This window comes from Myxocyprinus asiaticus, chromosome 34 (genome assembly GCF_019703515.2).
Source record: "Myxocyprinus asiaticus isolate MX2 ecotype Aquarium Trade chromosome 34, UBuf_Myxa_2, whole genome shotgun sequence".
Taxonomy (NCBI): Eukaryota; Metazoa; Chordata; class Actinopteri; order Cypriniformes; family Catostomidae; genus Myxocyprinus; species Myxocyprinus asiaticus.
The window spans coordinates 13,006,011-13,021,153 of record NC_059377.1 but is presented as its reverse complement, the minus strand read 5'-3'; the positions used below and the strand labels follow the sequence as shown (position 1 = coordinate 13,021,153).

The window sequence follows — 15,143 nt, the reverse complement described above, 5'->3', positions numbered from 1 at the left end:
CAAAAGCGAGAGAGAGAAGTATGTATTTTATTGCAAAGTCCCTCACACCTGCATTCCAATCTACCTCTTGGTGTAATCCCTCTCATAATCATGCAATGTTTTTTATTTAGTTATGAGTTGAATGGAAAGCTAAATACTATGAAAGAGAGATTAATCTGTACCAGTCAACAGATGAGCAAAGCACGTGCACATTCGTGCATCCCTTTCGGTAAAGTGCGCTAAGTAAATTAGTTCACTATGTGTCATTTGTGATGCACATTTGAGCGGTTGATGGCCTTGATTTTCTTTTATTTGCTGCATATAGAGCTGTTCAGCTGTGACGTCAATTTGTAGGTGAACCCGGAAGTCTAATTTGCCATGGGTTCCCTCTGGATTTTCCTATAGGTTTTTATAATGGGGTTTTTGAACTTATAAGTAGAATAAAGTCTGTGGTAAACGTTACTTGACGATTTGTGTATGTTTTGTTCTATAACATAAATTACACACTTTCATACCTGAATTTTGAAGCTGCCGTGTGTGTGTGTGTGTGTGTGTGTTTAAAATATGCAATTCAATATGGCTTCAAAATTCACGTTTGAGGTATGACTGTGTGTAATTTACGTCGTAGAACAAATTGTCCTGGTAACGTCAAGTATTTTGGCATTTTACTTAATGCAATTTTGCATTTTTAATTGTATACTATATTATCAGAAAAAATAAGGTCCAAAAAGCACATAAAGGCAGCATAAAAGTAATCCATAAGATTTAAAAGCACATGGATTTAATCCATGGTTAAATCCATGTCTTCTGAAGTGATATGATAGGTGTGGGTGATAAACAGATCAATATTTAAGTCTTTTCTATCAATCTATCAACCTCCACTTTCATTTTCACATTCTTCTTTTTTTATTTTTGGTAGGGATGTCCCAATACCATTTTATTTAATTTTTTTTACCGAAGTACCGATACTTTCTTTCTGATACTTGCAGATACCGAGTCTGATACTTGTTTTTTGTATGTTTTTTGTTTTTCTGAAATCCATATCAACAGATTATCATCAAAATGGTGTTTAAATAAATGAATTAATGAAAAACAAATTCAAAAGAAAATATAACATATTATTTTTTAGCAAATGAAGTGCTTATATATAGAACCTCACAGCACAATCCAAAATACAGCATTGGAGTTATATTTTATCATAACAGAGTTGCATAACAGAGATACTGCTTAACTATAATACAATTACCATTTATTTATTACTATTAGTAATAGTAGTAGTAGTAGTAGTAGTAGTAATATAGTGAATATTACATAACTTTACAATCGAGATATATATCTGTCATACTTTTTTTCATTTAAAATGAGCTTTTATTTTGAAGTGTTTCTGTGTTATGACGTAGATTTTGAGTTTAAAATGCCGGGTGTTATGTGACTCAAAGTGATTATTAAACTGCAATAGCCTGCTATTTTATTAAATAAGTATGTACTTTGTATGTGTCTTGCGCTACAAAGTGAATTTGCGCTCTGTTAACTGTCATCTGCAACAAACAGAGCGTTCTGTGCTCATGACAGTGTTTTCCTAGTATAAGCAAAGGAAAATAAAAAATGGCACTTCATGTCGAAAAGGTTGCCGACCCCTGCTCTATGATATTCTGGACCCTATATGGCTCAGGTCCCTCCTTTAATGGGATTTTTTCACACAATTTATCATCCAGTTTAACATGATCGCTTAGAAAGTTAATGGAACATCTCTACAAGTAATGTAATGACTGAACAACCCTCTTACCCTTAGTATGTACAATAAAAATGCAAGCACCACTGATTATGATCATTAACATTTTTGAGAATAGCAAAGCATTAATACTTTACAATCAGTGATGCTAAATGCAACAGTAAAATACATGATCCACAACATTAGAATTAGACATGATAGAAGAATATGATTTCTGTGTCCCCCTCCTTCACTGTCGTAGAAGATTGGGGTGGTAAATACGGTTTATGTCCTAACTGAGGTCTGTACACACATTTACCCACACGTCCACAGTGTGGGACAAACGGCAACACAAAGGCAGGGCGGAGCTGTAGAGTTTTATGGGGCTTGATGTACGTCTGGCATTGCCCTTCAGAATCCAAAGCGGACATTCTGCTCAAATAAGCATCTGTCTGATGACTGTGGAGTTATAAGCAACATTCAGATGGGATTTATGGCATGCTAATTACAGTATGACGCCTTCTGTTGGTCTGCTGGAGATTCTAAATCAAATCAGAGGCTAATATATTGCTCAAAGTACACATTTAATTATTTTTATGTGGAAATGAATGAAAGAAATAAAAGAGAGAATTCCTAAACATTCTGCATAAGCTGCATTAAAGCAACAGTTTAAGAAAATAAACATTCTGTCATCATTTATTCACTCTTATATCGTTCCAAACCTAACACAACGAGAAATTTAACATAATGATACTTTTATGGTGTATTGAAAAATGTATGGAAAAGAGCAGCGTGAACTTTTTGTGTACAATGGAAGAAAGAAAATCAGATTTGAACAAAATGACATAATTTCCATTTTTAGGTGAAATATCCCTTTAAATACTTGAATATTTGCACATATTGGGCCTTATTTATGAAACACAAGCGAATGAATTTGAGTTTATATTGTTCATAAATCCAGTCTAATGTAAATTGTTCCATTTAATTCAATGGGACAATTTATGTAAGAATTGTTTTTCTAACTATTTATTTGTTATGCTTGTGTTTCATGAATAAGGCCAAGTGGCCAAGAATAATGTGACCTTGCACTCACTTTAAGTCTACATAATCTTCAACATTAACTGAACATTGAATCGTGTGTTGAAAAAGGAACAAGTCAGGACAAAATGCTCAAAAATGTCCCTTTGTCATATTTGCATGTGTTGATCGCATTAAGGGGTGTGAGATACAGCACAACCCCAAGAGAACTGCAAGGACATCAAGAAGCACACAAACTGCACACCCCACCTTAAATATCCAGCTGCCAACATCACTCCACGCTAAGTACCTGTGAGAAACAGGGATGGGCACTAATAGATTTTACATTGGCGCAACAACCAACACAACACCATCATTACTCCTACAGGAGGACAATGCTTTAATCCTCAAAGCTGTCAACAAACAGCGTTAATTAAGCCTGTGGGAACTCAAAGAGCAATGTAAGCCTCTGTGCTCCAGTCCTGTTCGGCGTGCTAGATGTTTGTCAGAAAATCATGCTGATTGTATATTAAATAAGAAGCCTTGGGGCTGAGGGAAAATAGACAGAGAGGAAGAGAAGAAATTAGGTTTGAATCCCAACGGGCCTGCGATATTCAAATGAATGCTGCATTATGAGCAAATGAAAGCCTCTCTTCATCTTGGAAAAGACAAGAAGGTTTTTAAAAATAAGCATCAAGCTTGTTTTCCCTGTCTTAAATGAACAGTTCACCCTAAAATGAGAATTATGTCATTATTTATTCACCCTCATGTCATTCCAAACCTGAATGCTGCAAAAGGAGAATATTTGAAGAATCTTCATTCTGCCATTTTTCAGACAACGACAGTTCATGGCAACCACATCTGCCAAGCTAAAAACAATTAGTTCATATGACTAATGTGCTGTATTCCAAGTGTTCTGAAGCCATTTAATCATTATTCACCGAAAAGCTCTAAATTAATTTTCCATGCACATATACCATGTGTTCATTTACAGCAAATGCGAGAACTAATTTATTTATATTTATTCATTTAGCAGATGCTTTTATCCAAAGTAACTTACAAAATGAGAAAGGATACAACATGAGCAATTCATCTTAAGGAGACAATAACATCAAAGCACTGCAAGAATTTTTTTTTAAGAGTGTGGGGTTACGTGCTAACCAAACAGTCATAATTTAGTAATATAGGATAATTTTCCACCCTGTTTTTGGCCCTCTGTCTGAAACGTTCAGTTTTGGCCTAAGTGCCTCCTTAAAATTTCAGTGTAAATGCCCACTATTATGATTGGCTAACTGGTTAACATCATGCAGGTCCTCAAATTCACCCATATTTGAAACTCATTCGGAAGAGAATGAACAAGCCCCTCAACATTATAAAACAAAATTTCAGGGTTTACACATAATGCACATCCAGCACATTGCATCCGAATATATTAAACTGATCATCTCAAGCACAACTGTTAACACTTAGCACCATAAACTATCAAACAGTCATTAAATTTTGAAATATTCATGAAAGAAACGGTTTACTTACGATTGATCGGGTCCAAGTGTTTTTAACTGCCCCATCCTTCAATATCAGTTCCTTTGCAAAGCTTAAATCATATTATGACTGGTTCACAAACAATCCATGCTGTCAAGAACCGAAGAAAACTAACAGATCATAGTCCAAAGAACAGTGAAATGATGCATACATATACTGTAGGCGCAATGAGGTGCACATTGCTGGAAAAACATCGAAACGGTCAAAGACGTCCATCTACTTTATGTTTACATACACCACAATTAAAAAAAGTGCAGATTCTATTTCATTCAGCTGCTCTGCTTCTTGTTGTTTTGAGCATGTGCTCAAAACAACAAGAGGCAGCAGCTGAATGAAAGAGAATTGCTTCTCCCTTTCAGAGTTGTAACTTGACACCGCATCTTTTAAAAGCGGCGAGATACATGATAAGACGTCTGTGCAGTTCATGTTCATATACAAAATAATTCAAAATTCTCCAGATATTCAGGAATAGTTAGCCACACAAGGTCTGCTCTCTTTCACTGTGCACCAATGGGCGGGGACAAGGGTGCGATGACACATGTGGGATGTGTAAATACAAATGAGCAATGTTTCATGATGTCAAGAACAGACAGATTTCAAAACCGGGGAGGGACTGAGGAGGAGGTTTTGAGTTCTGAAATGTACAGTATGTTTTTATAGTACAGTTACCTCTTATACTGTATGTCTTAATATCAAGGAAAATTAGATTTCCCATTTCATGACCCCTTTAAATCATATGGACTACTTTAATGGTGCTTTAACAGTGTTTTTTGTCCTTTTTGTAGCTTGGTAGATGTAGTCACTATTGTATGAACTGGCATTGTATTGAAAAGAGGTGTGTGAAGATTCTCCAACAATTCTCCTTGTTGTGGAAAAAGTATTGTTCCAAGTGTTCCATGGAAATAAATATGGGTTTGGTACAACATGAGGGTGAATGAATTAAAATTTTTAGGGTAATCTAATCCTTTAAAGTAAACAGTTAGGCCTACATAATCCATCTATCATGTGTTGGTTTTCGCAACAGAAAGGGTGAGATTGGGAATCACATGACCAGCCGTGGCTTTGTGCCTTGCCACATTTTAATGAGGAAAGGATTGAGAGAGAGCGAGACGTCCATCTCCATGGAGACCAGAGAGATCTACAGCATTGCCCTTTCTCTGAGCAACCCTCAAGGCAACACTTTCTACCTCCAAATGAATCAACGATTCTGGCACACAAAACCTCAGCATTAAAACACAGCCCACTCCAAACACGAGCTTACACACTGACCAGTCCATATAATGCATGAACAGTAGACACCCACAATGGAAACTTGTTTTGGTCAGTTTTCAGTATAAGTCATGAGAACTAACTTTTGAACAAGTGATATATCTATAGTTTTAGGTGATACACCAATACATTGTTTAGGCTGAATAATCAACCGATATTTGGGGATATTTTTCTACTTTTCGAGATGACTGACATTTAGATTCTTTTAGATTACACTTCTTAGTTATTCTGATTACTTTTGGATTACTTATTGCATGTTTTGATTTTAAGTGAAATAAGTATCAATGTGCACTCCTTTTATTAAACATTAGTTAACATGATATCAAACAGCATTTTGCTTTTTTCGGTCCCTGAGCCTCTTTTAAATTCGAGATTTATAGAAAATGTAATCCATATGTAATCATGTTAAAATTAACTGTACTTTGATTATTTAAAACATTTATAATGTAACTTAATTATAAGCAGGCTACTTGATTTTTTCAATTTGATTACGTAATCCAGATTACATGTAGTCCAATCAATGCTGAACATTAATTTTATGTAATTATTGTGGAAAATAATTGTTTAATACTAATCTAATTTGCTGTCATTAATTGATATAATATACATCAGTCACCAGTCACCCTGTTCTATAGGTAGACATCTATATCTATTGGCATTGCCCATTAAACAATCTTACATCACTTTAATTAGTTTAAGGTGGTTTGCTTGCACAGCTGATGTGTTTCTGAGGTAATAAAGCACAACAGCTGCTTTGATATTAGGATGCACGCCTGCACGCCTGCACGCCGAACCTGATCCATTTCAGAAAATTCTGAGCTATTGCAACCTTTGGACCTAAAGGGCAAAAATATGAATGCCAAACTCAAACACATGGGGTGGGACAAGCAGTTTGCTCAGAACATATGTGTGTGTTTGTGTGTGCTGAATATGCATTAGTTCCTTTCCAACACATGCCCCTCTTTCTCCTCCCCCTATAAGGTGGCTTTTGTCTCCGTCCGGAAGGCAGGGTGCGTTGCCATGGCGACTACGGCAACAGAAGGCTGAAGGGTTTGACTTCCTCATGACCTTCACAGAAGGGGGTGATTGTCTCTTAAACAGAGCCAAACCTCTCCATCATGTGGAAAGTGATAAATCAAGAGAGAGAGAGAGAGAGAGAGAGAAAATAATCAGACTGTTCGAAGCTCTTCAGGATTGCACGCACAACTGCAATCACAGTCAGTCTGAAGCACCTTTCATTAGCATTACCAAGCCATTACGATAATATTATCAAAGGTAGCATTATGCTGCCCACTAACCAGGAGAGTTGCATGCACGGGCTTGCTTGTGTTTGCCTTCCATGTATAATCAGGATCAAAGAAAATATTTTACTTGAGCATTGTTTTAATACAAGCATAACCCACGTATTTGCTGAGAAGATGGCTTGTTTATCCAGTTCATCACTGTGCAAACAAAGTAGTTATGCTTCCTTGTGTCACATGGTAAAAGAGCCAATTGTAAGTACTACATTACTATTACTCATAATCTGGGTTTGGGATACAAACAAACCCCTAATTCCAAGTATTTCACTTTGCCGTGTACCATATGTACTGTGATCATGAATGATGCCTTCAGTTGTGTGACCTTTTGAGGAGAAGTGTGCTAGTACTTATCTAAATGCGAAACATACCCTACACAAGTATGTGAATGCAGACGCTTCTAGCTATGCCATCTTGATTGTGCATTGTTGCGTTCTAAAATGTGTCAGACCGCAAATAACACTAGCAAGAACACATATTGGCTGCTCGCATCTGTGTACGCATACTTACATTAAAAATGTTTCCAGCCTAAGTGATCAGTCTCCCCATTTTAGTCTGACAGATGGTAAAATGGTTGTGAAAAAATCCAATAGACTTACACTGTAGGAGGAAACCAAGCCACATCTAGGGACCAGAATATCATAAAGACTTTAAGGTGGGCTCTTCTGACTTGGTGCCAGTAAGCAACCACCTTGCAATCACCCGCAGCACCCTATCATTGCAGTGGTGGGTTTTGCACAAGCAAGCATCATTCTTATTTCCTTCAGAAACAAATCAAGTTATAAATGCAACATATATTGGAACAACATATGTATAACTAGATAATGTTTATCAAGACAAAGTTTGATGTGGGTTGACAAAGCACTTGTATGAAAGAAAAGATGACAGACAGACAGACAGACTAGATAGATAGATAGATAGATAGATAGATAGATAGATAGACAGATTAGATTAGATTAACGAGCATTCCATTGGCCCATTTGAACATTCTGTCAATGTAAGTCGATAGGAATTTAGATGGTCCGTTGTGCAAAAATGTTTATTTCGATCAGAACAGTCTGAAGTTCTGTGCTGAGTTTGGTGGATATAGCTTGAAATCTCTAGGACGAGCTACATTCGATCATTTTGGTCTTGGTTCAAAGTCTGTCAAATAACAGTATGTTGACTTTGTCAAGCCAACATATTTAGCTGTAAATCACATGCAAATCTCATTCAGTTGCTTAATAAAAAAAAGAAATGGCATTCATGACATACAGTTAAATTCTTCAAGATTGTTCAGTTATGTGTTACCGCTCCTGAGAGAGAAAAGGGAGAGGTGGAAGAGGTGTCTGTTGAAATGAAGGTCATACTGTAAAAGAAATGATTATTCATCTCATGAGTCACAAGATGTTCACTATTCCCTCACAAATACATCAAGTCAGTGAACAAAGCCCAATGGCTGCCCACAGCATGCAAGGACATGCACAGCACCTCTCAAAACTGCACCTAAGAACCTGGAAAGGAAGTTGTGTCCTTTAGAAGAGGCTTTTTGCTGTGAAAGATGCAGCTTGGTTAATGAATAGAATAGCAATGAGAACTCTGGTGACCTTGTGTTGCATGTATCGCTTAGACACCTCATCCATCCATCTATGCTAAAAGTTAAGATGTTTTTACACATTAGACTAAAAAGGCAAAATAACTGTTTTATAACTGGTAAATTGTGGCATTCTGCGGTGATATATTTCTGAATAATGACCATTTTCCATATAGAAACACTGTATAACTGACCGCTCATCGGGGCAATCTATATTGCCTTCATACTATAGCTGTAACTCCAATCAATTTTAATTTTCATTTATTTATTTGGTAAAGCCAGCCGGTTGTTATCGCAAAATAAACCCCTTTAGGGTGATACAAGACCATTTATTTTGTGATAATGACTGGCTGGCTGTACATTATCCATTACTCATAGCCACAATATCTAGGTGCCACTCACTGAATTAAACATAGACGTAACAAGCTCACGTGACAACAGTGTTTGAAATGTTCATCGTTATTTCATATACATAGACCTACTACTTTTTCCCAGTGTTCAGTGAATACTGTGCAGTATGCAGAACACATTTATATTCAATCCTGAGTCCTTTTGTGAAAGACTAATCATACAGCAGATGTTCAGAAGAGTTTTAAAAGCCTGAAGTCTTACAAAAGTTACAAACCCTCCACTGACTGGACAAAAGGTTTTTCAGAGAGACAAATATTTAAACTTCTAGTCTGTTATCCAAGTACAAATCATTACCCTGCTAATGACCTGCCTTTCAGTGTTAAGAGAGGGCTCTTCATGTTCTGACTAGTATATCATGTGACTTAATAAAAGAACTTCTCCAATTTTTGATTGTCATGAGAGACACTTGCAGATACACAGGGTTGTCGTCAAAAGAAAAAAATACCTTGAGATTGTCATCTAGGGTAGTTTCACAGTCAGTTCTCAGTTAACCTCTATGACTAGTAAGTGATGTCATGTGGTTAAAAACACTCACAAATCAATTCCATCACCACAGCACCAGACATGTAGTGTGAGATTACAGAACAGTGCAAAATAGGGCATGCCAGGTGGTAATTTGAGGCCACTGACACAAATACAACCAAAAAACACCTGAGAATTAAATTGAGAATGCCTTTTAAATTCCAATACTTCAATTTGAATGTAGGTAACAAGATTCAGAACTGTAATATGTATTCGAATTTTAAAAAGTAGAATCAAATGGAATGAAGTGATTTGATTTGAACTACCAAGAAATTCATAATTGCTGGACGTGTAGTTTTTAATAATACATTTCAATTTTAAATATGAGTTACCCATAAAGATGTTTTCATGCCCACATGTGGGGTATTTCCATAAATATTAGATGATTTAATATTATTACATTTAAAAATTAACTTGAAGAACACAAAAGTTTTCTGTTATTGGCCATTTTGTTGTTGGACTAAATAAAGTCCTCTGATGTGTAGCAATTCAATATCCTGTGGGGAGTGGCCAATTCAAATTCTAACTAATTCATTAAAAAGGAGCTCATTCTTAAATTTTGAATTTTGCTTTACCCTACTGACACATATTTATTTCACCAGAAATGTAGTTGTTGATATAAGCAAAAGACTGGATGTGATTACACAAAATAATCATTTATTCAACAGAAAAATAAAAATATGCTGCAAAACATACAATGAATAACAAAAAAGCTTTTCACTGTTTTCAAGATGTCCCAAAATATCCCTCAATTCACAAACCAGAAGTGTGACATACAAAGGTAAATACAAAGATGAAAAAGCTGTAAAAATTAGCATATTTGACTGATGATCTGAATTGTAAAAATATGTAATATTAATATCAACATATGTACATCTTGAAGTGTTGAAGGACTGGCAACGTTAATCATGAAGGAGGGTCATCTCCGTGAATGGCCTTATATTTAGCCATCTCTTCAGGGAAAACCTTCCCTAGCTCGGAAATTAGGAGGCTTTTAAATTTCTGGGGAGAGAAAAATAAAACATGCACAACATTGTAAGAGAGTGCCTTTGTTTGTATTAGTCCAAATATACCAGGAACACTAGCTATATACAGTAACAGGAAAGGAAGATCTGTCTAGTGTTTCATCCTAAGGACCTATTTAAATACTATACAAGTTAGATGTTCCATGTAATATATCTTCTGAAATTGTCTAAGCTGTTACAAGATGATCATCAGCCAGGTGTATTGTGGGACATTATTCCCTCAAAAGTTGAAAAAACATTTGTTATTTTGAAACTTTCAACATTAACACATCTGTGGGTCATTTCACTTCATTTTAATATACATTTCATTATATTTAATTGTGTTATCACTGTGCAATACGATTCTATTCATTAACATTAGTAAATGCATTCCTATATATTTACTATGCATTTTCACATTAAGAATCAATGGGTTCATCCAAAAGCTGAAAATGTTTGCTTTCAGAGGCTTTATATGGAGTTAGGATAAAAATAAGGTGCATTTCAAACTGTTCTGAGACCAGTGAAGACAGACAGCACAATGGAGGTTAAGTCATTCACTAAATAGGTAGCAAGGGAGCATGCTATAGCTTTCTATGCAGCTAAGTGCATTCAATCCTAAAATCCAGTCAAAAGTTCAGTTTCAGGCTGCAGATGATGTTTGGATCACTCGACATGTTTTGGAGACATGGGACAATGATAATCAGGACACAGACTCAGAATTTATAATGTATAATTTTATTTTAACATGGTTGGCAGTGATTGGATGATACTGGCCATTACTTTGAATCAGAATGAAATTTAACCTACTTAGTCCCGCTGTCCACATATGTGGACATTCATTTTCAGGAAAACTGTTTGCTCTAGAATTTTTTATGTTTTTGCTTGTTTATTGGGTTGCAAATCTAAAAGGGAAACGGAAAATGCACACAGCAGTCACCTGAAACTCAGGAGGTTAAATTATTCTGATTTAAAGCTTTAGAGAACATTTAAAATAAACAGACTTTAACATGATTCCAAAACCACACAGCAAATGATTCAGTGCTAAATAATCAGAAAAGGGGGTGGCAAAGCTCCTTAACATACTTCCATGTTTATTGACATCCTTTTCAAACATTTAAAAGGATGTCAACATCCTTTTCATTTATTACTTAAAAATGAGAAAGTTGCTTATACAGTGCATCCAGAAAGTATTCACAGCGCTTCACTTTTTCCACATTTTGTTATGTTACAGCCTTATTCCAAAATGGATTAAATTCATTATTTTCCTCAAAATTCTACAAACAATACCCCATAATGACAACGTGAAAGAAGTTTGTTTGAAATCTTTGCAAATTTATTAAAAATAAAAAACGAAGAAAAAAATAAATAAATCACATGTACATAAATATTCACAGCCTTTGCTCAATACTTTGTTGAAGCACCTTTGGCACCAATTACAGCCTCAAGTCTTTTTGAGTATGATGCTACAAGCTTGGCACATCTATTTTTGGGCAGTTCCTCCCATTCTTCTTTGCAGGACCTCTCAAGCTCCATCAGGTTGGATGGGGAGCATCGGTGCACAGCCATTTTCAGATCTCTCCAGAGATGTTCAATTGGGTTCAAGTCTGGGCTCTGGTTGGGCCACTCAAGGACATTCACAGAGTTGTCCTGGAGCCACTCCTTTGTTATCTTGGCTGTGTGCTTAGGGTCGTTGTCCTGCTGGAAGATGAACCTTCGCCCCAGTCTGAGGTCCAGAGCACTCTGGAGCAGGTTTTCATCAAGGATGTCTCTCTACATTGCTGCATTCATCTTTCCCTCGATCCTGACTAGTCTCCCATTTCCTGCTGCTGAAAAACATCCCCACAGCATGATGCTACCACCACCATGCTTCACTGTAGGGATGGTAATGGCCAGGTGATGAGAGGTGCCTGGTTTCCTCCATACATGACGCTTGCCATTCGGGCCAAAGAGTTCAATCTTTGTTTCTCATGGTCTGAGAGTCCTTCAGGTGCCTTTTGGCAAACTCCAGGCAGGCTGTCATGTGCCTTTTACTGAGGAGTGGCTTCCGTCTGGCCACTCTACCATACGGGCCTGATTGGTGGAGTGCTGCAGAGATGGTTGTTCTTCTGGAAGTTTCTCCTCTCTCCACAGAGAAATGCTGGAGCTCTGTCAAAGTGACCATCGGGTTCTTGGTCACTATGACAGAGGCCCTTCTCCCCCGATCGCTCAGTCGGAGTCCTGGTGGTTCCAAACTTCTTCCATTTACGGATGATGGAGGCCACTGTGCTCACTGGGACCTTCAATGCTGCAGAAATTTTTCTGTACCCTTCCCCAGATCTGTGCCTCGATACAATCCTGTCTCGGAGGTCTACAGACAATTCCTTGGACTTCATGCTCTGACATGCACTGTTAACTGTGGGACCTTATATAGACAGGTGTGTGCCTTTCCAAATCATGTCCAATCAACTGAATTTACCACAGGTGGACTCCAATCAAATTGTAGAAACATCTCAAGGATGATCAGTGGAAACAGGATGCACCTGAGCTCAATTTTGAGTGTCATGGTAAAGGCTGTGAATACTTATGTACATGTGATTTTTTTTCGTTTTTTTTATTTTTAATAAATTTGCAAAGATTTCAAACAAACTTGTCATTATGGGGTATTGTTTGTAGAATTTTGAGGAAAATAATGAATTTAATCCATTTTGGAATAAGGCTGTAGCATAACAAAATGTGGAAAAAGTGAAGTGCTGTGAATACTTTCCAGATGCACTGTAGTGATAACAATACTGAACTACATGCAAATGTTAAACCAATACTCACAGTCAATGTGTCAATCTTTCCCTTGACCTGCTCGTTTTTAGCCAACGCTCTCTCCAAGCACTCCTTGGTATAGAGTTGAGGGTTACGTCCCTGATCAATATATCTGTGGTTAAAGTGTAAAATAACAGCAATAATTAATGACACAGATATTTTCAGATCATGACGAGTTGATCCATTAGATGGCTAGAGAACCTAAAATTACCCAGATGGAGTTTATAAGTGTCACTTCATAGTGTCATTTACACCCATATTGTTTACAGTGTTTGTATCATCTAATGACTGTGAGTGGAGAAGATCCATCTATATTACATTTGCAGGTTGCTTGAGATTTGCAAAAATGACTCACTCAAACACTTCCAACGGTACGTTGATATCATGAAGCTGCTGTCGGCATTTCTCAATGTCTTGCAGTCCTGTGATCATAAAGTTCCTGCATAAATAGATAGCCAGATTATTAATGTAGTGACACAACTGCCAACAATCACACAGTACACACAATCATCACTATTATTTAGATAGTACAAGGAAGTATTTGTATTAGTCAATGTAGTGCTTTTGATTAGTGATAATTTAACTGATCACAACTCACAGTTTCTGATTGAGTCCTGTTTGACTACTGGGTTGAAAATCGCTGACAATAATCCCAAGTTGCCGTATGTTCTCGACGAATTTCTCGAGGTGCTCCTCGAGATTATCAAACTTCTCGGCCATGTCTATCTGAGTTTTACATAAAGGTGAGTCAATGATAAATTCAGTAGTGATAAACGTATCAAATGAATGACAAAAGACAGACGTCTGTTCACGTTACGCAGCTCCCATGACAGCGTCCCGCTTTCCGGCAGCGTTTTAACAAATAGCGTGCGAGAATGGGCTGTTACCCTGGTTACGGTTTCCTTCGTGGTGCTGTAAAGCGTTTCAAATTGCTGTAAAGTCTCTGTCGAGACACATTCCACATTTACTCTGAATCCAGGAACTAAATAACCAATTTATTTGACTGTAGACCGCTAAAATGTAGCAAAACAACATGCCGACACATTTATTGCTCGTTCTACAGATAGAAACACAAACGCTTTTAGGGAACATAGTCTGTGTCTCGTTTGGAAGGCTGCGTCCTCCGGAGGTCACATTTGTCGGCCGCATACCTCATCGAGGCTGTCTCGTTTCAGAAAAGCGAGTAGGACACTCCAAATTCAGCCTTCGAATGTGACCTCCTTTTCAGAGGATGCATGAGGTGCATCCTTCGTGGGCACTCACAACCCACAATTCTTTGCTTTAACAGAAATTAACATAATTTGACATCAATTATAGTAATATATAATTAAAATAAAGTATTATAGACTAAAAGTACACCTGTAAAATCTATTTTCTTTTCTCTTTACATCATTATAACTCTCCTAAATTTTACCTCATACATTCCCTTCTAAATGGACTTTGTTACCTCCTCACTCAAAGCGCTCGCGCTTGTTAAAGAGTGGCGTGCTGTCATAGCAACCATGTTACGTTCTGTTTCTGTTTGTCCTATGAAGGCCGTCTCGTTTAAATGAGGCTTGTTTAAAGAAGGATGCTCAATATACTGCAGGCTTCAAACTAATGCAAACTAGTCCTAACTAGTGTGCAGCCTTCGAAACGACACACAGCTAATGTCCCTTTGGAAGGGATGTATGAGGTAATTTTTAGGAGAGTTATAATGATGTAGAGAGAAAATAGATTTTACAGGTGTACTTTAATCTATAATACTTTATTTTAATTATATATTACTATAATTATACATATTATATACTCTGCGCCCGTCTACTGAGGTACTTCAACTTGAGAATTAACATTCCTTGCGTTTGAACATATTTTCGGGAAAATTGGCGTCATTGTTTTTAGACAAATTATGTTAATTTCCGTTGAAGCAAAGAATTGTGGGTTGTGAGTGCCCACGAAGGATACACCTCATGCATCCTCCGAATTCTGAGAAAGGAGGTCGCATCTGAAGGCTGCATTCGGAGTGTCCTATTCGCTTTTCT

The 15,143-nt window shown here is 37.0% G+C and overlaps 1 protein-coding gene across 1 annotated transcript; it reads right to left on the bottom strand.

The window, feature by feature from the left end:
• Positions 1–9,957: 9,957 nt before the first annotated feature.
• Positions 9,958–14,168, bottom strand: med10 (mediator complex subunit 10). Its single transcript, XM_051671531.1, has 4 exons — positions 13,721–14,168; positions 13,478–13,561; positions 13,132–13,234; positions 9,958–10,324 (listed from the first exon to the last, which is right to left on the bottom strand). The coding sequence occupies exons 1-4, from the start codon at positions 13,840–13,842 to the stop codon at positions 10,229–10,231; spliced, it is 405 nt and encodes a 134-aa protein (XP_051527491.1). The 5' UTR covers positions 13,843–14,168; the 3' UTR covers positions 9,958–10,228.
• Positions 14,169–15,143: the final 975 nt, after the last annotated feature.

Bases quoted from the DNA above. Each gene is read 5' to 3' on its own strand.
- med10 (XM_051671531.1), bottom strand. From the start codon at position 13,842: ATGGCCGAGAAGTTTGATAATCTCGAGGAGCACCTCGAGAAATTCGTC. The intron at 13,562-13,720 runs GTGAGTTGTGAT...CTATTTATGCAG, and splicing joins ACAGGACTCAATCAGAAACT to GAACTTTATGATCACAGGAC. The intron at 13,235-13,477 runs GTGAGTCATTTT...CTTTAACCACAG, and splicing joins GTACCGTTGGAAGTGTTTGA to ATATATTGATCAGGGACGTA.